Genomic DNA, 24,261 nt, shown 5'->3' with positions numbered 1-24,261 from the left:
CATGGCCTCTGGGCCCCCATGTCATGGCCTCGAGGGTCCCCGCGTCGTGGTCTCATGGGTCTCCAGTGTCCTGGTCTCATGGATCCCTGTGTCATGTCTTCACGGGTCCCCACGTCATGGCCTCAAGGGTCCCTATGTCATGGTCCCATAGATTCATGTGTCATGGCCATTGGTCTCCATGTCATGGCTGCACAGATATCCCTGTGTTATGGCCATAGATCCCTGCATCATGGCCTCGTGGTTCCCCATGTGACAGCACTGAACACACACAGGCACACGTGCACTGCTTGTTCTGCTCCCCAGCTTCATGCCACTGCCATTCAGCAGCTGGGGAACACCTGGGGATTGGATTCAGCACATGGGGATGCAGCCCTAAGACATTTGGAAGGGCATTAATTACCACTTTTCTTTGGAGTTACTGAAAAAAAAACCCAACCAAACAACTTGAACTTATTTACATCATCTTCTCAAACATTCTCACGTGAGTTTTTCTAAGATGAAATAGGAGGAAAGGGTCAAAATCCTTTTTGTATTGAGATTGTTTCCACTTTTCCATTTTGCTTTCATTTAAAAAATATGAGGAGAGGAGAACAAACTGGAAGGTGAACATTTTTACCTTTCTAACCTGAAATTTTAAACCAGTTCTTAAACCAGAACGAAAGAAACTGAGTTTTATGCTCATTTCTCTTTACTCGGGACTTACTAAGAGAAGACAATTTGGAAAAAATCCTGATGATAAAACCAAAATATTTTGGAAAAAAAATCGCTTTCACCAGCTCTGATTTCTCCTCCTCCCCATCATGTTACCCATCCCAGCCCCACTGTAACACGATGGTTTCAGAGATGATGGTTTTAGGAACGGAGAGGTGAAGGTTAAGTGACTTACATGAGCCCACACTGGTTGACACGTTCAGGTGTTACAGTCAGAGAGTGGCTGTGCTGGCAGCAGCCTTCAGCCTCGCAGCATTCCATGGGCAATTTCTTTGCAGAATAGGTGTAGAGAAGTTTATTATAATGGGCTGTGGACCTGCATAAAATCAGGGTATTCCGAGCAGGGAGAGGTGTATGAAAGGGAATTAAATGACTGAAAAAGGATTTCCTTGGGAGGCCCATTTCTTTCTTTTTGAAGGATTAATATAATTAATATCCCATCCTGGGCGGGCCACGTTCTCACCCGGCACAAACCAGCCCAGAATTTTAACAGGTTTGGCTGATTTATAGTAACCCAACGGCTCATCCTGCATTCCTGCAGCGAGCGGCGCTCAGTTTCCTAATGCTGAGCATCAATGGGGCACTCGTCCCATCCTCTCCTCCCCACGGTGACTTTAGTGCAGAATTCCCATCCCCAGGGCAGAACACATTGGGTTTTCCATCCTTTTCTCCTCCGTTGCCCCCTGCTCCCTACCAACACACCACCTCGAGGTGCCGCGCTCCGAAACCAACGACGCGCAGAATTGCCTTTTGTGTGTAGCCAGGCTAATTGTTATTAATAGTAGATATGGGAAAAAAAGGGAAAAAAAAAATAAATAAAAGAAGGAAAGGGGAGGGAGGATGAGAATGGGAGGGAAAAGGGGAAAAAAGGAAAAAAAAAAAACAACCACACAACAGAGAGAAGAAACCCACAAGAAACTGTTCGCATTTCCCGAGACGTCGACAAAGCTTTTATGAATATAACGGGATTTGTAACAAGCATTGCAGCTGCATATAAGGCATTCAGACATGGAGACAATTTTACTAGATAATAGACTATCACGCAGGATACAATTTAAATTAAAAAATGCAATTTTCACCTTGAAATGAACAAATGATTACAATTTCTATACAAATTAAGGCATTCAGGCTCTCTTTCAGTAGTGGCATCAGTCCATGAAATATGACATAATTACCATGAAATACATTTTCAAATATTTTGATTTTTGTCCGCCGCTCTTAAAAAACAGAGAGCCCCATCTTCTGTGTGCGTCTGCGTGTGTGCATGTGCGTGGGGGGAGAGCGGCCTCATCCCACCTTCTGGGGAAAAACACATTAAAAAGAAAAGAAAAAGTACCCAAAGATTAGGCTCCCCCCTTCCTGCTCCCCCTCCTCTTGACTCGCGAGATAAAATTGAAAAAAAAAATCAGACAGAAAGAAAAGGAACGCAAGCGAAAGGCTCTAAAGCCTCCAGATTTATCTAAATTACTACGCTTATCTGCAAAAATCACATCTGCTGGTTATCTACTGGCTCCGTGCATCTCCTGGCCCCCCCTTTCTGCCTTAAAATGATGTGTTTTTTTTCTTATTCCTCTCTTCTGTTTTTTAATTGTTTTTCCATTATGTTCTTTCTTCATAGCTGGAGAAGTAGGGCGACGAGCTGAAATGATGCCCCGTACATTTGGGCACCCGATCCAATGGGATACTGACTGGTGGGGCTTCTTGGGGTTGATCATACCTGGACCAGGGGGATGTGGGATAGGGGAAGGCTCCGATGAATGGGAAACAGGAAGAGTGAGGAAGTTTGTAGGAGCAAGGAGAGGAGATGGCCCTGGTTGGTAGTTTTTGCAAAGTGCTAAGTTATTTGGGGTTGAATTCCCCATTTATGTGTCTTGAGAGAAGTGGAGGTTTGGGCACCCAACCCAATGGGTCACCAACGGTCCTGGGGTCCATCATTCCTGGAACAAGGGAATGTGAGTTAGGGGTAGGAGCAGGGTTAGGGTTAGGCTTTGGAGATGCTCTGCTCTGCTTACTGTCTGACTTGCAGTCTTAAACAGCATATTTTTAAGCTAATGACCATTAGTGGATTTACAGGAAGGGGGGGGAGTCACTGTCCCTGTGAGGTGCCCAAGAACCATGGAGATGTGGCACTGAGGTCAGTGGGCATGGTGGGGACGGATTGGGGTGATCTTAGAGGTCTTTTCCAACTTTAATGGTTCTGTGATCCTACGATGGGAGAATGAATGCCCCTTCTTGCACTGAAAATCAGTGATGTGTTGGTGCTTTGGTCCTCTCTCCACAACTGGTCCCTGTCTGCACACCCACAGGGCAACAGGGAGCTGCGCATTTTCAGCCTCGTGGCTTCGAGGTGTGTTGACCTCATTTCCAAGGTTTTAATCCCAAAACCACAAGAGCTAGAGGTTTCTTACCACAAATTTGCATTCTGTGGTCTGTGTTCAGCACAACTGCAGGTCAGCAAGGGAGAAATACTCCACGTCCATTGTAAATTCAGTTACGCTGATGACAAAAGCTGTCGGAAAACTGCAGAGGAGTTTATTGCAAAGCCTCAAAGTGCAGTTACCTGCAGCTGCCTGGCAGAGTGGACATGGATTGCGCAGGAAATGATTTCTTAACCCATTACAAACAATTGTATGTTTTTGTTACTCTATTCTTGGAAATCTCTTCACCTAGAAAACCTAACACTGCTCTGTTGGAAGAGGCACCGCTTCTCCCCACGGTGGGGATTTGGGATTGCTTCAGCTGTTGCCCGTCACCATTGCCTTAAGGCTGCCCTGGCCCAGATCTGAGCACACCCAACCTGCCTCTCAGCCCGACACTTCTGCAAGGCTCAGATCTCAATTTAAAACGTTCCCAAAATGTTTCAGAGATCTGTGTTGGGGATGACACCACTCACAGAATGTCACTGACCAAACAAAACCTGCACCATGGGATTGCCTCAGCCTCCGCTGTGCCTCTGCTCCCCACTTCAGGTACTTATGCCCAGAGATCAGCTTCACCCTGCAAAGCCCATAAGCTACTCTAAACCCAGGGTTTTGTTTTATTATTTGGTTGAAGTCCCCATTGAAAGGGATTTATCCTATGGGACCATGGGGACTATCAAATATTGCCTACCACTGGACCATGCCTGGCTTGGGGACAATCTAATAGTGCCTACAGAGGTGTTCTCCCCAAAACTTCAGCTGAAATACGTGAAGTTCAGCTCCCTCCCATCATAGGTCCATATCTCAGTGCCTGCCCAGCATCCCATCTCTCAAAGCCTCTGCAAACTGCAGGTTGGGTCTTGTTGGAGAAGCAGCCTTGCTCTCGAGTTCCAGTTGGCAGGTGGAAGCTCAGGGAGTGAAATGTCAGACAGGTCTGGATTCAGGTGGTGCTGGGTGAGGTTTGGGCTTAATTAGTTTTCTAGTTATGCTCACTTTATTGTTATTATTACAAAGCAATTGCAATTAAGAAAGATAAAACTTCAGAAGAGGAAAGCACAGCAGCATCACGCCGTGTTGGCAACAGTCTCATGCCTGCTTTATGAGGCTGTTAATGAAGCCCTAATTCCTGGCAGTGATTGTTTGGCCTCAGCAAAGCCCCAGCAGCCTCAGCTCTCACCCGTCAGCTCAATGATCCCAGGGCAGAGCTTGCAGAAAGAACAGATCTTTGCTCTCTCATCACAAACTTGTTACGGGGGCAGAAGCTCCCTGTGTTTGGGGAGGTGACATGGATTAAATGAATTCCAAGAGAGGACTTTGTTCACCAGAAGCCTGAGGAACGCTGGGCTGCTCTGAGCTATTGCATGTTCCCAAAAGATCAACCTGACATAGCCACAGCTGAATCCATCCCAGCTCCACGTTGCCATGGCCTAACCCACCCCAACCCACATTGCCATGGCTGCACCTAACCCAACTGAAAGTTGTCAAGGCTGAATTCAAGCCCGTGTTGCCGTGGCCAAACCTAACCAACCATATGCTTTCACAGGTGAACCCAACCCCACCCCATGTTGCCACAGCTGAACTCCAGCCTAACATGGCCCCAGTTGAACCAACCCCATCTTGCTATGGCCAAACCCAACCCCACATTGCCATGGCCGAACTCCAAGCAACCCAATGTTGCCACAAACAAACCCCATCCAACCCCATGTTGCCATGGCCAAACCCACCTCAACCCCATGTTGCCATGGCCAAACCCACCTCAACCCCATGTTGCCATGGCCAAACCCACCTCAACCCTATGTTACCATGGCCAAACCCACCTCAACCCTATGTTGCCATGGCCAAACCCACCTCAACCCCATGTTGCCATGGCCAAACCCACCTCAACCCCATGTTACCATGGCCAAACCCACCTCAACCCCATGTTGCCATGAACAAACCCACCTCAACCCCATGTTGCCATGGCTGAACTCAACCCATAGCTGCCATGGCCCAACCAAGTCCATCTCACCGTTCGACAAAGGATGCCTGGCTCCAGGAGGACAGCTCAGGGCCATCCCTAAGAAGACTCTCACCTCCAATCCCAGGTTTTGCTCAGATTTTGAGAACCTCCTGTGCCTTTAAGGCTGGCCCCAGCTGCGCTTGCCACCGTACAGAAGAGGATGCGAAATTAAGTTATGTGAGGCTCCTGCAGCTGAACCAGATGCGACTAAAACCAGCCTCTTTATGTATTCATGAGCTGTGTGGAAGAGAAATAAAAGGATTCATTACCACGCAAACTGTTACTAATGACATGTACCTGGTGCCGAGCACCTCTGGAAATCTAATGCGACACACTGGAGGAGAAAATGTATTCGCTTTTCAGAGGCCAACGCTGAATGGAAAATTTCCCCTCCTTGGCCCTTCCTCATTCTGCATTCACTAAAAGCAACATTTACAATTCTTCTGCCATTATGTCCTACCAGGGCCTCTGCGCTTTCTGTCACGACCTTGATATTAGCTGAAAATTGGAAATTCGCTGGCATAGCGGAGGTGGGGAGGGCTGCAAAGCAACTTGCTCTGCCGCCTAGTTTGCTCTGAAGAAAGAAAGAAAAAGAAGAAAAAGAGCAAAAAAGGCAACACTTAACTGCCTGTGAGTCACCAGCAGGAAAATGCAGAGGATGCACAGGCCTGGAGGATGGGAGGAGGAGGTGGGAGAGCTCCGCAGCGCCGCATGGCCTTTGGTGGCACCAAGGCTCTGATGTCAGACAAGGCGTTAGAGAGGAAAGTGCTTTATCTGATCCCAAATCCCTTCTTCTGTCACCAGGAAGAGTCAGCAGCTTATTGTAACACCCATTTTGTTTCTTTTTTCCCTCTTTTGGTCAGGAACAGAGCTCTCAGCATTATTCCATACGTATGAAAGTGGGGATAAATGCTCCCCAAATGGGAGATGATACTTTGGGGTCTGTTCTAGCCTCCCTTTAACCCCAAGAGTTCTCTGTGTTTGTGGCCTAAGTCATCCCTTCTCATGCTGCTCCCTCCCTACTATTCCCACCCAATCCCTTGTTTATCGAAGGCCATCCCTATTAGTAGGCGAGTTTCTAATTTAATCAAGGCTGGTCCCTCTCACTGATTAATTCACAGGATGTCAGCTGAGCTGTTCTTGCTTTGTCACATCCCCAGCACTTCGGGTGTGTGGTGATGGGAAAGCACCTGAATGTGATGCAGAGCAACGGGAGCCTCCCTGAAATAACAAATAGAGACGTGGCACCTCGACGTCGCATGGTTGGGAGCAGCTAGCCCCAGGTTCATTCCATCTCCACGGGAGATGAAACCTTTCTTCTCTATCAGGAAGCTCAATCCGAAATGGGCAGACGGATGTTAGATATGAGCAGCCCAGTGCTGCTCCACCCCCAGTTTTCCTTTTCCAACTCAATCGCTCGCTGACTGCCATGGAAAGGGATGTTCCTCCATTTGAGGACCCCCATGGGCAAATGTAGGATGTGTTGCTCATAGACTTTACTTTTCTGTATTGGCCAGGTATGGGTGGAGATGAAATGATGGGGAATATATGGAAGAATTTTTAAAATATTTATTTGGGAGGCTGTATGGGGAAGCTAGTAAGAACCTCGCCAACTTGCATTCCCATTGCCAAGGGTAATGCCAAGGTGGAGTAGGAGAAGGTCTCCAGCCCCTCTTGTGGTTTGGAAGCACTGCATTCCTGCTTTTGGAGGAGAGGAATCAGATCTCCCATGCTCCAACCCCTCACAACCCATTTAATTGCCCCAAGGAGGACACAGCACTGACACCAGCATCTGTGAACCTGCTTTTTGGCCAAACATCAAGAGATTTTGGTTTGAGTGATGATTGGCAAATGTGGATGGAGGCCAGCATTAGGATTCCTGAGCTCAGGCTTTGTCTTGAAGGTTGGATTTCCTGCTCTGGAAACCTTCCTGTCTGTTTCTGTCCCCACCACCAAATTTATTGATCACGTTTGGTCATAGTGCTGCGATAACAGCTCTCAGCTGTGCCTGAACCTGAATCCGAAATCCAACTGCATACGGTTGTCAATCCAATCTCAAGTCAAAGCCATAGGACTGAGGCTGCACATCTGTGCATCTTTCCCATTTCTGAAACCCGATGAGGCCGGGGGGATTGGAACAAATTGTTGATCCACCATCCATGGGGTGGGTTGGGATGTGCACCCAAAGCTTTGCTGGAGACCCAGCGGTCCCTTCCCACAGGCCCTGTCCTCCTGCAGGAGGTGCATACTAACAGTAACACTCGTTCTTAATGCTAATCAACAACAGAAATCATCATCTGGGGGGTTCTGGTTGGTAGAACAGGGATGTGCTCATCGACTTGGTGCTCCTGGGGGGCTGAGGGTCCATCTCCAACCATGTGCTGTCTGTGCTCTGTGATGCTGAGATGCTGTGAAATCTCTTTACACCTTGTTGTCGAGATACACCATGAGTGCACATCTAAAATCAGGGATAAGTGGCTTTTTCAACTGCTGTGGCTTAGTTTACTGAGGGATCTCCCAAGAAATAGATGTGGGTTCTTTGGTTTGTGGGCTGTGACCCCAAGGAGGTACAGAGACGTTGTTCCACCTCCTTATCCAATAGGTATGGTCTCAGTGACATGGAAGAGGAGAGTAGGATTTCAAGGAAAATCTTGGAATAGTTAGATATGTAATCTCAAAAAAATGATGGTGTGGTGAAGGAATGGGTTGTTGTTCATGGGGGGGTGGGCATAGTGTTGAGAGTCCTTGTAGGGTGCTGGATGGGTGGCCCAATCCAGACCTGGCAAGGGAGGAAGAACGCTAAATTCCAAAGCGAGGGCTGTGTAGGCTGTGTAGGGTAGGGAAATGCAAAGGGAAGGGAGGGGGCAGCAGGAGCAGCGGCCACTCGGATTTCAGGGCTCTCAAGGAAAAGTCGAGCTCTGCGTTATTTTCCCAGGCTGTGAGGAGGCATCGCAGCTGGCTTGCACCCGCCTGGGACAGGGGAAGGGTCTGAAATGGTGCCAGAGCCTTAGTGTGGAGGTTACGGCTGAGTCCCCCAGGGTTGGAACAGAAAGATGAGAGCTGCTCCATGCACAGCTGCCGGCCCCGGTGCCCAACGTGGGGGGGAAATCACCATCAGGAGCCAGGGACGAGTTATCTGCTGCTGTTAAAAGGAGCTGACAAGTGGGAGAGGCAGAAAATGCAGGTGTTGGCAGGGAATTACCGCCTTCCCCACAGGCTGGGCTGCAGTAAATCAGCGTCACAAAGATGTTGCTCGGGGTGGGGGAATGCTCGAGGATGGGGATGCTCAGGGATGAGGTGCTCAAGGATGGGGATGCTTGGGGATGAAGATGCTCAGAGATGGGAACGCTTGGGGAGCTTTGGGCCAGGAGCAGTTTCCAGCACTGCTGACAACACTGACATGATGAAAATACATCATGTCCTAATTAGGATCAAAGGCTTAGTGGTCACCTGTGCCCTTTAGGGGAGTCTCAATTCACCACAGAGGGATGGGGCTGCCACAAAGGGCTAGGCAGTTCCCAACACAGTAGCCAAAGTAGGAGAAAAGGCAATGATTCACCTCCTCCCATATTCACTCCCTAACAGGGAACATGAAATCCCATACATGTGTCCCTGTTTCCCCCCCTTTCAGGCAGCCAGCCCTACAGAAGGAGCACTGTGCCAAGCAGACCTCATAGCTGCCTGCTGATGTCAGGGCTCTGCGCAGTGCAGCTGTCTGAAAGCGTCCCCTGGATTAGAGCATTGCACTGGGATGGGGTGGGAGGGGGTACATTCCTGGGGGGCAGCGTCACTCCTGTGGATGGAGCCAAAGGCTGGGAGCCCCATGTTCTGCTGCTGTTTGCAATGGGGCAGCAGTGGGGTCTGGGTGCAGCTGTTCCCATCGCTGTGCTCCGACATTCCCATCTGCAAAATGGGCACAGCACAGCTCTGCACCCAAACACCAAGAAGGGATTCCCTGGTGTTGGCACACAGCTGTGAATACACAGAGTGCCATGAATGCAATATGGGGGTTCAGTTTACCACCAGGACCCATTTTGGAGGATTCCCTGCCACCATTCCTAGCAGAGACTCCATCCCATTATTCCACCCAAGGAACACTGATGGAGATGCTTGGAGCTGGGAGCCCAAAACCCAACTCACCCTAATGTCTACAGCCCCCCCAGGACCCCATAATACATTTTGGATGGATGCAGCCATCCATCCACCCACCCACTCCAACTCGCTCCTCTCTTCCCCCACTATTACGCCTCGAGCCCCACTTGGGGGTGTCGTGCATTTTCGCAGGCTGGGGAGAAAACAAATTAAAAACAAAATAATAATTAAAAACAATAATAATAATAATAATAAAGGAAAGCTGCCGGAAGGGCTGATTTTGCACTAATTAAACATTTTGGACAGCACTGCTGGACGATCCGGGGAGAATTGATTTGTCATTGCCCACTCTGCCCGCCTGGCACCGCGACTCCGGCACCGAAATGTCACGTTTGTGATCTCCAGGATGTGGAGTGGGGGGCAAAAAATATATGTGTTAAAAGCATAGAAAAGAAAGAAAATGTGAAATGAGAACAGAGCCTGAGCGGGTTTGCCGCTGTGATAAATGTTAATAATTGGTGTGAGGAGGGGGGAGGAAGCGGTGTTTGTCGGTGATTTTCTGGGTGCTGTGTACACGCCGATGCCTTATCACTGAAGGATGGAAAACAGCGGCGGTGATGGCACTGCTGATACATTTTAAACACCCAAAGGATGCGATGCTGCGTGTGATGCTGATCCCCAAAGCACCGGTGGGATCGGAGTCCCCGAAATCCAGAGCATCCCATGGCATAGGTGGGAGCAGGCTGGTCTCTGTGCCCCTTTATTTGCTTTCTGGGATTTTCTTCTGGTCCCAAAGGGTCACACAACGCAGCTCCAGCCCCAAGGATGGAAGCCAGGCTTTATTTACTCTAGCTGGAGGCTGACATCCTGCTGCATTCTCATGACTCCAGGACCTGAGGCTTTAGCACAAAAATGCCAAATATTAGCAAGCTCTCCACGGCTCCGCAGCATTTTGGAGGGGCTGCGTTTATTTGTTGAACAGGGCCAACATCCAACGCCCCGTCCCCTTCTTGCTGCTTGGGTTTTCCATCTGCACTGTGGGAAAGTCCCACTGTGGGGCTGGATGTGCTCTCTCTGCATCTCTCTGACCATTTTTTCCCCCCTGATGCTGTTTTTTTCCAGAGGTAGAAGAGCTGTTCCCTTCTCCCCATCGCTCTCCCTTAAGGCAATTCCATTCCCCATCCCTGCAGGCACGGAAGCACCCAAGGAATCTTGTGATCCCCCCCCCCCCCCCAGTGCGCTCCCGACTTCAAAAAGCCAACTGCTTCAATAGCATTAGGGGGCTGATTTGAAGCCACAAAAGCCATGAAAATCGGAGTTAAGGCTCAAAAATCCACTTGACACCCTGCCCTTAAGTCCTAAAAGGCGTTGAGCCAAAGGCAGTGGCTCTCAGCTCCCTTGAACAAGGCACCAAGGATGTCCCCTTCCCCTATATTCAACACCAAAGCTATTTTATCTCCCAAAGGCTGCAAGGAGGAGGAGTTTCCCCATGGGAGATTATTTATTATTATCATTATTTATGACTATTATTGGTGTTATTCTCACTCATCGCTCCCATCCTTGCTCAAAACACCGCATGCACTGAACACATGCTTTGTCTCAGCTCATCCTTTGGCAACGTTTGGAAGAAATAACTCATTAAAACAGCACAAAAAGTTTTTGCAATGCATTTTATTGAGATTTGCATCACCTAAGCCTGGATTTGCAGGTGTCAGTGCAACTCATTCTTTACCTGCAGGCTGAATACCGGCCCAGGCACGGACAAGATCGATACTTCAGTGCTTATTGCAGCAGCTGTAACAGGGTTAGCCACACTATCTGCAAATCCTGATAGCCTCTGGGGTGAGGGATGCTGCAGCCCCTTGTGCAGAATGGCACTGAGGGTTCTAGAAAACCCCTCCACTTCTTAGCTGACGTCCAAGGATCAACGACAGGACGCGTGGGGACAGTTGGGCATCCCTATGGGTAAGGAAACTTGGGGACCACATGGGAGCTGCTGAGCTCACGGCAGGGATGCAGCCTTGGAAGTGCCTTCTGCAGTAGAATAAGGCACTTGGGATAATTTCTAAGCAGCGCCGAGCTCGCAGCTGCCCTCTCTTGGCAAAATGTACCTCCTGCAGACGTTGCTCAGAAGCCAGGAAAAGCTAAGGCTCAAGGCTCCCGCTGCATCTCACACTGCCTTAAACCAAACTTCCTGGTAAGTCCCTAAATTCCATTCACTTTGCTGTGCTAGGCTCTGTCCAAGGATAAAGGATGCTTTGAGGGCATCGGACACTCATCAGAAGTATAAAGGGGGAACTGGATCCAGCATCCCGTGGTGAGCTCAAAGCTCTCTGCAGAGGCACAGTGCTGCTAGCTCTTGAGATACACTATGGAAAAGCCCTTATGTGGTGGAAGAAGTGTCACTCCTGCAGCATGGGGCATTACCCTCTTAGATAAAGCAGAGCAGAGGAATCGATTCCCAAAGGCCGCAGTGCTCTGTGGATTTGCTGCAGCTAACTTAGTCCTTTTTCTTTACTTTTAACACTGTTTTCGCGTGAGTTAACTTAATAAAATAATCACCCCCTAAAAACAAAACTTTTGCTAAAGAGCTGCTGATTGAAGTGCTTTCAAGGCTGTGGCAGGAAGCCACGGTGTGCGTCGAGCACCAGTAGTAGGGCACGGGTTGGGGGAAGGCATCACTGCATGTAGGCGTAGCGCCAGTCTGACAGAGGCACGTGGGTTTCCTTGATGGCCTGAGGAGAGGTCCAGCGTAGGATGTAGTGGGGGCCACCAGGCTTGTCGTTGGTTCCTGTTTTTGGGGGGAGGGGAAAAAAAAAAGGGACGTGAGGGACGTGGTTTAGTGGGCATGGGTGATGGGTTGATGGTTGGACTCGGCAATCGTAGCGGGCCTTCCCAACGTGAGTGATTCTATGAGAAGTAGAACCTCGGGGTGAAAGATGTGGTTGGAGGGGATGCGTCCCATCGTGCTGCTGAAAGAAGGGGGTTTTGAAGGGTCTCACCTGAGATGCGGGAGCCCCCAAAGGGTTGCTGGAACACAACGGCGCCCGTTGATTTGTCATTGATGTAGAAGTTGCCGGCTGCGTTGCGCAGGCGGCTCCGGGCTTCCTCAATTATGCTCCTGGGGAGGGATGGTGGATGTCAGCATGGGGGGGATGATAAAAACTGGGGGCCTCTGCTCTAACTCTAACCCTCACCCTAACAGCAACAAATTTGGGCACTGCTTTCCTTTACCTGCACCTCCAGCTCTGCATGTTTTGCCGAGCCAAGTTCAACTCGCACTCCAATGGGATCTGTGTGCTTGAAATTCAATTAAATGACTGCAGTTCTGTCTTCTAATTCCTTTTCAAGATTTTTTTGTTATTTTTTTGTTACTTCTTTATACCGAAGTCCAAGGACAGCCCAACTTAATGACCTCCTAAGTTAGGACAACTCATCCTAATGACGAGTAAGCTAGGTTTAATGACCTCCTACGTTATTCTACACCTGCTCACTAGCTTCACTAATATTTAGTTTATTCTTAGATATTCATTGAAAAATTAATTCCATATCTGCCTTGTGTGAGCCTCAAACTTTCTCACAACAACACCAGAAAGTGTTAAATAAGAGAACACCACAATGCAACAACGCAACGAAGCAATACAATACGACAACGCAAAGATGCAATGCAACAACTTGCTTTTCATACAATCTAAAAAGCTTCTGGCTCTCCTCATCACTTAGAAATAGCTCTCCTGTTTTCTTCTAGGCTTCTGAAGTAACGAAATAACTCATTCTTTTCCTAATCTCTTTTTTCCCCGTGGTAAAAAGAAAACTCAGAACAGGATTCTTGAAACCAGTTTCTAACCGAAAAAGCACACTGTGCAAGCCCTGAGGGGCTGGAACATAGACTAGTGGCTGGGAGGGGATGGGAGGACCAACACCCCGGCTGCCCCCTCCTCTTGTCCCCTCCTCCTGTCCCCGCTCGGTCCCTGCTCACCTCTCCTGGGCGAACACCGCCCCCGTGAGGCCGTAGGGTGTTGTGGTGTCGATCAGCTCCAACACCTCCTGGTACCTCTCCTCGGGGTACACGTAAACCGTGAGGATGGGTCCAAAAATTTCCTGAAAAGCAAAAAAAATAAATCATTATCGCTCAGCCATTTGATATAAACCAGCCTCCTCCAACCGCCAGCGTCTCGAAATTAACACCAGGTTAGCTAATAACCATCAACCAGCCAACGTGCTGCCCAAGACGTGGATCCACATCCCGTGTTTTCCACCTTTCTCACCTCCTTCATGATGGGGTCTGTTGGGTCCTGGCTCTCCACGATGCATGGCTCAACAAAGTACCCAACGCTGTCATCACAGCCACCCCCGGCCAAGATGCTGAGGTTGGGGGACGTCTTGGCGTGTTCCAGCCACTTCTTGATACGTGCAAAAGACTGAGGAAAGGAAGGATAATGAAAGGTGTACATAACCTTACACTGGTCGTTGAAGTAGGGCTGGAGGTGAGCTTTGGGTGCTGCTTTTCAGGACTGTGCTGCTCGCTTCCAGCTCAGGATGAGGGCTGTGCACTGAGCCTTATATCTGAGATGGCTTCTCAGCAAGATATCTCACTTCTCAAAAGAGGCAGTGACATATCATAGAGTGCTTTAGGTTGGAAGGGACCTTAAACAGCATCGATGCTTAAAGATCATCGAGTTCCAATGCCCTGTCATGGGCTGGTTGCCCCCCACCAGACCAGGCTGCCCAGAGCCCCATCCAGTCTGGCCTTTAATGTCTTCATGAATGGGGCAATATGTGACAGTTGAGTATGTTACTCTCCTGGAATACTGCTCAAAGCTTTGCTAAGTGTAATGAGCCCCAACCAATCAAACTTCTACCAGCAGCCTTGTGGTGCTACCTTCAAGCAGACAGGACACGTGAGCTCACCTTGTCATCAATCACTGCTGAGAAAAAGGTCCCAAAGTCCTGGACAGGCTGCAGGGGCAAAGAAAAGACAATACAGAATCATGAAGGTTAGAAAATACTTCCAGGATCATCAAGCACAATTCATCATGCCAACCTATCCCTACTATGTCCACTCATAGAATGCTTAAGGTTGGGGAAGACCTCCAAGATCATCTAATCCAACCATCAACCCATCTCCACTGTGCCCAATCACAGAATCCATTAGGCTGGAGAAGACCTCCAAGGTCATCCAGTCCAACCATCAACCCAACCCCACCATATCCACTCGTAGGACTACAGAATCCTTAAGGTTGAAGAAGACCTCCAACATCATTGCGTCCAACCAACGTGGGTTGCTCCTGATGAACTCACTGGGCTGAAAGGTGGAGGAGACAGCACGAGGACATGCAACCACCAGGGCCTGGGGTCAACACTGTGCCAAAAAGCTGATCCTAAAACTGAAATTCCCACAGCAACGCATCCCTTCCCAAAGCACGCCTCCGTTTGGAGGGACCAACCTCCCCTTTTTCAATTAGCCCACGGTATTCAGCGCCTTGCACAATCCTTCCCGCAGATGCTGGCTACAAGTTAATTTCTAATCACTGAAAAAAAAAAAAAAATAAAAAAAAAAAAAAGAAAGATGAAGGAGGGGGAGGATGGAGGGGTGGTGGTGGTGGTGGGGAGAACCAGTGGATAAAAAGCTCGGTTCAATAGGAATTAGTAGCCAGTTACCGCAGTCTCTAATCCCATCAGCCACCCGCTGAGCCGCAAAGCCCTTCAGCAGCCCGGCAGCTCCACTCACGTCTCCCACTTTGATCTTCTTGGTCTCCTCCAGCAGCTTGGCTTTGATCTGGGGCCACAGCGAGCGCGGGGCGTAGAGGCGGGAGCACGCCGAGCATTTCTGGCCGCCGTACTCGAAGGCGGAGCGCAGGGTGCCGTTCACCACGCTGGACACGTCGGCCGAGCTGTGCACCAGGTGGAAGTTCTTACCCCCACACTCTGGTTGGTGGAGAAAAAAGGAGAAAGAGAGGAGTTAGCACGAGGTATAGGGATGGGTATTCGCCGTGCGCCCTCCCCACAACGCGAGCTCACCTCCAGCCAGGCGTGGGAAGTTGCGGTAGCGGTCCAGGTTTTCGGATGCTTGCTTCCAGAGGCGTTTGAAAGTCCTGGGGGAGAAAGGAGGAGGTGTGGGAAACTTGGGAAAGGTGTGGCAGGGCCCTGACCTTGCTGTGACACCCCAACAAGCCCATCTGGCCATCCCCGAAGAAGGGATGTTCTGCAAATGGAAGAGATGTCGGTGAGAATAAGACCCTGGATATCAAAGCACCGGGCACCGCGCAAAACCCAGAGCAGAGAGCACCGAGCAGAAGTTCCTCTTCCCCTTTCACTCCTCGGTTTTTGGTTAAAGCAGCTCCTTGTGCTTCCCCACCCTGACTTACGGCACGCTGCCAGTGAAGTTGAGCCCGCAGAAGTGCTCAGAGCTGGTGACAGCATCACCAAACACGGGTCCATCAGCTGGCACGAACTGGATGACGTTGGGAGGGAGCCCAGCTTCCAGCAGGATCTTGTAGACGGCGTAGCTGGAAAGCAGGGCCGTGTCGCTGGGCTTCCACAGCACCACGTTTCCCTGCAGACAGAGCACAGTGAGTGCACAAGGAGAGGCTTCCGGCCCTAACATGACCCAGTGCCAGCTGAGGGAGCAGAGAAACCTCCCAAGCATGTATTAACAGAGCCCAAACAAACAGCAGGATTGGCTGCAAGACACAGAACAGTGGCCCCGCTGTGCTCCCACCCCTTTGGCTCTGTGCCCCCACCATGGCTGCAGCTCGTGACCTGCCCTGTGTCACCATCGCTGCAACGATGAGCAAGGTTCAGTAGTGCAGTGCATAGAGGAGAACAGCCTGGGATTAATTAACACCTGCTGAGGGCTAATTAACACCCACCTATTAGAGCACCCCAAGCTGCGCTCTGTGTAAAGCCCAACCTACAGGTGAATCGTGGAATGGTTTAGGTTGGAAGGGACTTTAAGGAGCATCCAGTTCCAACTCCTGAATTGGGCTGGTTGCCCCCTTCCAACCTGGCCTTTAATGTCTCCAAGGACGGGGCACTTCTCAGATGTGGGGAACATTTTCCCTTTTTCCAACACTTGCCCATCAAAGCTGTTTGGTGGACAGGTCTACCCAGCAGCCAGGGGAATGCCTGACTAATTAACATCCCCTGAGCCTAATAACAAAATTCAGGGGGGGCTGTAGAAGGGTGTGGCTGGGCTGAGCATGGAGGCGCCCAGTTTTGGACCCAATTTTGGAAATGGCCCCAAAGAGCTCCTCCATCCCCAAGTGCAAATCACTCAGAGATTTAGTGTCAGGACCCCAGAGATTTGGGGTTGGGACTGGTGGACAAAACAGAGAAACATCATTCCGTGATGCTCACCATCAAAGCCGGAGCTCCTGCCAGGTTGCCACCGATGGCTGTGAAGTTGAAGGGAGAGACAGCCGCCACAAAACCCTATGGAAGGAAGAGGAAAAGGACAGGTTGTAGCATCCTACGTCACCTTACGGCACCCCACGACATCCCACGGCCATGAGTTTGCCTGGCTGCTCACCTCCAGCCCACGGTACACCATGCTGTTGGTGCTGGACTCCACACTGAGCGGCTGGCTGCCCTGCAGCTCCAGTGCAAACTTGGCGTTGAAGCGGAAGAAGTCGATCAGCTCCGCTGCCGCGTCGATTTCTGCCTGGATGACGGTTTTGCCCTGGTCACGGCCAACAAAAACAACAGATGGCATTGGGGTTTGGCCTTTACAACGAGGGCTCGGCTTCCTGCAAGGCCCCATCCTACTCCTTCCAAGACCCCACCCCACTCCCTCCCAAGGTCCCATTCTTGTTCCTTCTCAAGGCCTCATATCATCCCTTCCCAAGACTCTACACCTGCTCCTTCCCAAGACCCCATCTCACACCTTCCCAAGACCTCAATTTCTCCCAAGACCCCATCTCAATCTCTCCCAAAGCCCCCAGTCCACTCCTTCCCAAGACGCCATCTCAATCCTTCCCAACCCCCCCATCTCAATCCTTCCCAAACCCCCCATCTCAATCCTTCCCAAACCCCCCCCATCTCAATCCTTCCCAAACCCCCCATCTCAATCCTTCCCAACCCCCCCCCCATCTCAATCCTTCCCAAGACCCCACCACAATCCCTCCCAAGACTCTATACCTGCTCCTTCCCAAGACCCCATCTCACACCTTCCCAAGACCTCAATCCTTCCCAAAGCCCCATTCCCAACCCCCCCATCTCAATCCGTCCCAACCCCCCCCATCTCAATCCTTCCCAAACCCCCCCCATCTCAATCCTTCCCAAACCCCCCCCATCTCAATCCTTCCCAAACCCCCCCCATCTCAATCCTTCCCAAACCCCCCCCATCTCAATCCCTCCCAAGACTCTATACCTGCTCCTTCCCAAGACCCCATCTCACACCTTCCCAAGACCTCAATCCTTCCCAAAGCCCCATTCCCAACCCCCCCATCTCAATCCTTCCCAACCCCCCCATCTCAATCCTTCCTAACCCCCCCATCTCAATCCTTCCCAACCCCCCCCCCATCTCAATCCTTCCCAAACCCCCCCATCTCAATCCTTCCCAAACCCCCCCCATCTCAATCCTTCCCAAACCCCCCCCATCTCAATCCTTCCCAAACCCCCCCCATCTCAATCCTTCCCAAACCCCCCCCATCTCAATCCTTCCCAAACCCCCCCCATCTCAATCCCTCCCAAACCCACCCCATCTCAATCCCTCCCAAGACCCCCCCCATCTCACACCTTCCCAAGATCTCAATCCTTCCCAAAGCCCCATTCCCAAGACCCCACCTCAATCTCTCCCAAGACCCCATACTGCTCCTTCCCAAGACCCCAGATCCCTCCCACTCACCCCATCCCACTCACCTGCCCCACCATGGTTTTGGCCAGCACCTCGGCACGCCGTGGGCCGCTCAGCATGTCAGCTGCTTTGAGGAAGATCTGGGCCCGGTCCTGGATGGGTTTCAAGTCCCACTCCTTCCTGGCAGCCATAGCGGCATTAATGGCTTTGTTAATGAGGTCCTGTGGAAGGGGAATGGCAGCCATGAGGAGATGCTCATCACAGAAGATCAGGGTGGGGGGATGAAGGGCCATCTGCCCAAAGATCTGTGCTCACTGCGCCGTCCCCATAAGGAAAACTCAAGGGAAAAAGGGCCAGGAGCGGGGTGCTCACCTTGTCAGCATAGCAGAACTTGGCCACTTTATGCGCATGGTTGAAGGGCTGAAAAGAGAACGTAGCATCAATAATTCCCTGTCTGATTGATGCACCCCTCATAACGTGATATTTCACCCCAAAACTCACCGACAGTTGGTAGCGCACCGCCGACGTCCACACCTCCTCCCCACCAACCACACAGGGGATGGCTTCAGTCCGGCCCTTCAGCTCAGCAAGTGCCTGGAGAGGGGAGAAAACAGCGTTGGGGATGGATGGAGATGGGTTTAAAAAAGGGGGAAAGACTCAAAGTGATGCCATGCGTGGGTACCTTCTGGAGAGCTGCGCGCTCGGGGCTGCCGGGCTTGAACTCGAGGATGGGCTCGTTGGTCACCTGGATGGCTGCATGGTGCAAGCATCTCTGCCTAGGGAGGGAGGGATGGCGAAATCCCACTCGTGCTTCCAATAAAAGGTGGTTGGATCCCCCCAAAAGTGGGATTTTGCCCCAATAAAATGTGGTTTTATTTCAATGTGGTTTTATCCCAACAAAACCTGGGTCTATCCCAACAAAAAACTGACCTTAACCCAACAAAACCTGGGTCTATCTCCCCAAAAACTGATTTTAACCCAAGAAAATTTGCATCTGTCCCAACAAAACCTGGGTCTACCCCTCAAAAAATTGACTTTAACCCAACAAAACTTGCGTTTATCCCAACAAAACCTGGGCCTATCCCCCAAAACACTACTTTCAATCCAACAAAACTTGGGTTTATCCCAACAAAACCTGGGTTTCTATCACAATAAAACATGGTTTCATCCAAATAAAACGTGGATTTATTCCAACAAAATTTGGTTTTATCCCAACAAAACGTGATTTAATCCAACAAAAACCTGAGTTAATCACAATCAAATGTGTTTCTATCACAATAAAACATGGTTTTATCACAATAAAATATGAGTTTACCCCAACAAAACGTGGATTTATACCAACAAAACCTTGGTTTATCCCAACAAAATTTGGGTTAATCACAATAAAATGTGTTTCTGTCACAACAAAATACGGTTTTATCTCATAAAAAGGTGAGTTTATCCCCCAAATATGAGGTTTTACACCAACAAAATGTGGTCTTACCCCACCAAACCATGTTTTTTATCAAAAATACTCCAATAAAACATGCCTTTATCCCATTAAAATGTGTGCTTATCCCCATAAAACACATTTTCATCTTAATGTGGTTTCATCTTAATAAAGTGTGTTTTTAACCAAAGAGAATTTGTTTTTGTCCCAACAACACATGAGTTTATCTCCATGAAATGTGGTTTTCTCCCCAAAAACGTATTTTCACCCCAATAAACTTTGTTTTTTATCCCAACAAAACCCGAGTTCATCCTCCTAAAACGCAGTTTTACCTCCTCTAAACGTGTTCCTACTGCAATAAAACACGCTTTTATTCCAATAAACACTTATTTAACCCAACAAGGTTTGGTTTCATCCCAACAAAACCCGTTTCTTTTCTCTTTTTTCCCCCAACAAAACGTGGTTTCGGTGCTCCCAGGCTGAAAAAAAAAAAAGCTGAAGATGCTGGATCAAAGGTTTCTACGGGATGGGGAAATGGTTGGGGGCACCGGAGCGTGGCAGCTCCGAGCTTTTGCCATTCCAACGCCCGCCGCAAAGGGGCGGAGAGAGGGGCAAAGGTTGGGAAGGCGGTGGGGTCGGTGCCCGCGGTGAGGGGTCGGGGGGCAGCCAAGCACCCGCGGGGCTCCTTGAGTTGTGTCCTCCTCCATTGGGCATCGCTTGGGGTTGGTGGGAATTGCCTGGGGGGGGACAGGAGGAGACTGAAGGGGGAGAGGGGCGGCACGAGGGGATGGAAGGACAGACAGAGGGACGACAAGACGGGACGGAGGGACAGACGGGGGGGACAGACGAAGGGACAGCAGGGGGGACGTGGGCTCGGCCGGCACTCACCCGCGGCCCCGCAGCGCCCGCCACATCCCGCAACGCTCCGCTAGGTTTTACACGGCAGCGCCCGCAACGCTCCGGGCGGGGAGGGTGAGGAACGAAAAAACCCCGAGGTTATTAAAAACAACAGAGGATGGATCGCTGTTGTGGGATAAAGAATAAAGGAAGAGAGGTGCCGGCAGCCGAGGGTTGAAGGCCAACGCGCGGGGAATGCGGGATCGAGGTGTAAAGTCTGCGGGGTTGGAGGGCGGTGATGGGGATCAACCCGGGTGCGGAGAGGCAGTGGTTGAGGCCGGGACGTAGGAAGGGGCGGAGCGTAAAGATAAGGGAAAATAATTAAATAAAGGCGATTAATTAATTATTTTTTCTTTAAAGGGGGAGGGGGTGAGGGAAAAAAAGGGGGAAAAAAAAGGAGAGGAAAGAGAGGGATAAAAAAAAAAGGGGGGGGAAGAGAAAAAGGGGAGAGGAAGAATGGGGAGAAAAGTGAGCGTGGGGGGGAGTAAAAGGGGAGGGAAAGTAAGGGGAGAAAAAGAAGAGGAAAAAGGGAGGGGAAAGGGGGGGTTGAAAGGGGAGAGGAAAAAAATAGGGGAAAAAAGAGAAGGGAAGAAAAAGGAGAGGGGAAAAAAAGGAGAGAAATAAGGCGGGGGGTAAGGGGAGAAAAAAAAAAGGAAAAAGGGAGAAAATAGAGGGGGAAAGGGGAGGAAAAAAGAGAGGAAATAAAAGCGGGAGGAGAAAAAAAATAAGGGGGAATAAGGGGAGGAAAAAAAGGGGAAAAGGGAAGAAAATAGAGTGGGAAAGGGGAGGAAAAAAGAGGGGAAATAAAAGGGGGAGGAGAAAAAAAAGGAGAAATAAGGAAGGGAAGTAAAGGGAGAAAAAAAGGGGGAGGAGAAAAAAAAGGGGGAGGGAAAAAAGGGGAAGGAAAAAAAAAGGGGGGAGGAAAAGGAGAGGAGAAAAAGGTGAGAAAAAGCAGAGGAAAAAAGGAGACGAGAAGAGAAGGAAAGAAAAGAGAGAAAGGGGATAAAAGAAAAAAAAAGAAAAAAAAAAAAGAGGAGAAAAAAGGCAAAATAAACAGAAAAAGAGGAGAGAAAGAAGAAAAAAGAAAAGAAAAACGCTCCCGAATGAGGCCTGCTTGCAGCCTTTGCCCTGCTCAGGGGGAAGGGAAAGCAGCTTAAGGGAACCTTAAAGAACACCTCCTTAAAGAACAAAAACTTGAACAAAGTGAAATTTTAGCCCTCAATGGATCCCTGGCCCTCGGCAGGGAGAAGCTGGGCTGCAAAGCAGCCGGGGCTGGGTGAGCATCGGGTGCTTTAATGCCCCGCAAAGGACGTGAGCAGCTGAAAGGTCTCCGTTTCATACTCGGGTGGTTTGGGATCGGCTCAGAATTCCCCACATTCCCTAAATTTGGGGTTTTCAGGAAGAAATGACGGCCGTCCCTCCCCCAGCCCTCCCCACCCCTTCACTGCAGGCTGCAGCACAAGAACGAGCAGGCACAGGCAGGAACCAGGAGGTTTGGTATTTATTTAAAGTGTTTTTTGTTTCCCCTCGAAACCAAAGAGCCGGGACCCCCAGCACAGCCCCCCCTTCCTGCAGAGCAGAGCCGGGACGGACGGACGGAAGGACAGACGGACGACGGAGGGAGCGACGAGCAGAACTGAGCGGTGGGTTTTGGCACTAATGAAGAAAAACTGCAATAATCCATTGGAAATCAAAGGAGCTGGAGTCCTTCTGGCTCTTGCTGCTCCTTCTAAAATGGATTCAGGTCAACAGGAGCCTTCCATGGTCCCAAATCTGCCGTCAGTGGTGTCAGACACCACGGGCCCAAATCCACCCCCAGCTCAGCTCAGGACCCGGTGCTGCTCCATCCTCACCTTGGATCCCAGCTGGCATCACCAGTTCTTTTGTTTTTTGTTTGTTTTTTTTTTCTTTAAAAGAAGCCAATATACAGAATACAAAGCACAATATTTACAACCGGACGGTAAACAGGTTCCAACACCCATCAGTAGTCTGTTTTGATGTGTATAAAAAACTCTTACAATGACCTAAAGAGGGACTGACGAGAAGTGATTCATTCATTGACACCCTCCACTCCGACACCTTAAATAATAAATAATTGGGTTTTTTTTTTCTTTTTGGCAGAACTGAAGCTACGTACACTTGAGCAAGGGCTAAATTGTGTTTCCTGTAGTGAAAGGAGCGTTTGGTGATTGAGCTTTTCAGTCATCTTCAGCTCTTTCTTGATGACAAATAAACCTTTGGGGGTTCCAATGACGGCTATGGGAGGAGCATCATTTCAAGCAGCGAACCCCACAGCGTTGGGTTTGTGGCCCAGTGGGATGGGGAGCTCTGCCATGGAAACGGTGCTGTCAGTTGCAAGGCCCTCAAAGAACCCCAGCCTGGTGGGTTTTTAAAGCATTATTTCCTCTACAGAGACCCAACCCAGAACTGGGTGATCTTTGAGGCCCCTTCCAACCCAACCGTTCTATGATCCTATGGAATTAGATAGGAGGGAATCGTCGTTTCCAGAAGCATCAAGTAACCCATTTCTGCCAACACAATTTGTTGCTTCTGCAAAAGAGAAGCTCGGAACGGCTCCCACGGACGCGGAAGGGTCTTAAGACACAGAACTCTACACAAAAACAGACAACAAGAAATAATCAAGTGTTTCTTCACTACTCTGCCAAAGACTTGGGGTCAAACCTCCAGCCTCTCCACCAACAGCTGGGGAGGGACTGAATTAAGAATTTGGCAGGCAGTATGTCTAGTTCACCTCTACCACCAGCATCATTAACACCAGGATACAGTGCAGCAATCTCTTGTTTAAAACTCACACTGATAAAGTTATCTTGTAATAAAAGCTTAAAATGGAGCATTTTGGGTGACACAAATCGCTAAAACCTGCGTGTTCCCCCAGCAACCCAAGTCCTGGAGCAGTGCATAAGAAACAAAACCCAAAAATCCTGAAGCAAAATGTGGAAAATCCTCGTTGGGGTGTTATTACACCATGGAAGCACGGCATGGAAAAGTCTGGTCAACCCCTTTGGTCAACCAGAGCTCAACTGTGATTTAGCACTGACCACAGCATTATAATTGCTTTAAATATCATCTCTAAAATAAAGCACTCACAAACGTGCAACACAGCTGGAGACTTCCCCATACTGCAGTTCCAGCACAAACATTCTCCCAGCTTTTCCCACAGCCAAAGGAAACACGAGCAAAGAGCTGCTCCACGTAAGGCTGCGCGCACCCAACCGTCGCCCTCTTGGACCATGACCTCAGCTTGTGTTTTTGCTGGCAGCAAAGGCGATGGAAAAACACCTCGTCTTGGGTGGAAAGAGCTTTAGATCTACAGCCAGGCACTATTTAGATCTACTCTGTTTCATTAATTCCCATTTACGCTGGCGGAGACCAACGCAACGCGTCTTCCAAGTGGGAAGGACACGAAGCCAATTCGGGGCAGTAGGAATGGGCTGAGAGCAGCAGTAATTCTGCAGGTTGAGGCTGTCAGCCTGCTGGTCTTCCCTACCTCTGAGGAAGCGATGGGGAACACATCTCAGCCCTACCCATCCCATCGTTCCACATCATCACCTGAAAACAAGTCGGGGATTTCGGAGTCCCATCAAAGCAGGAGAGACTTCACAGGGGAACAGCTGCATTTGCCAACAGAACTCTGTTTGCACTTTAAAAACCTCTAATAAAAATAGAATATATACCGTGTGGGTTTTTTTTTTATATAAATAATTACATATTTAGCTTAGTTGAATTTCATTACACCCTCCCTCCCCCCATACCTTTTGTTTTTTAATACATTTGTTTTTACGTTGTCTGAACTAATACAATAATTACTACATCTTTGAAAAAGTGTTTGTATCACGTTATTCTTTGGACATTTCTGAACGACATGCATCCACAAAAGCAACCGCCAGTGTTTACT

At 49.6% G+C, this 24,261-nt stretch overlaps 1 protein-coding gene across 1 annotated transcript; it reads right to left on the bottom strand.

Moving 5' to 3' along the window:
- Positions 1–11,900: 11,900 nt before the first annotated feature.
- On the bottom strand, positions 11,901–20,362 carry ALDH4A1 (aldehyde dehydrogenase 4 family member A1; the record flags this gene model as incomplete). The annotated part of the gene is made up of 15 exons (XM_079545670.1): positions 11,901–12,013; positions 12,225–12,343; positions 13,202–13,323; positions 13,491–13,643; positions 14,134–14,181; positions 14,954–15,150; positions 15,244–15,317; positions 15,591–15,778; positions 16,582–16,656; positions 16,754–16,903; positions 18,085–18,240; positions 18,392–18,439; positions 18,521–18,613; positions 18,702–18,795; positions 20,337–20,362. The coding sequence occupies 15 exons, from the start codon at positions 20,360–20,362 to the stop codon at positions 11,901–11,903; spliced, it is 1,656 nt and encodes a 551-aa protein (XP_079401796.1).
- Positions 20,363–24,261: the final 3,899 nt, after the last annotated feature.

This window comes from Tetrao urogallus, assembly GCF_951394365.1.
Source record: "Tetrao urogallus genome assembly, chromosome: 21".
Lineage (NCBI taxonomy): Eukaryota > Metazoa > Chordata > Aves > Galliformes > Phasianidae > Tetrao > Tetrao urogallus.
The sequence above is the reverse complement of the archived record's forward strand: the minus strand, read 5'-3'. Positions and strand labels throughout refer to the sequence as shown.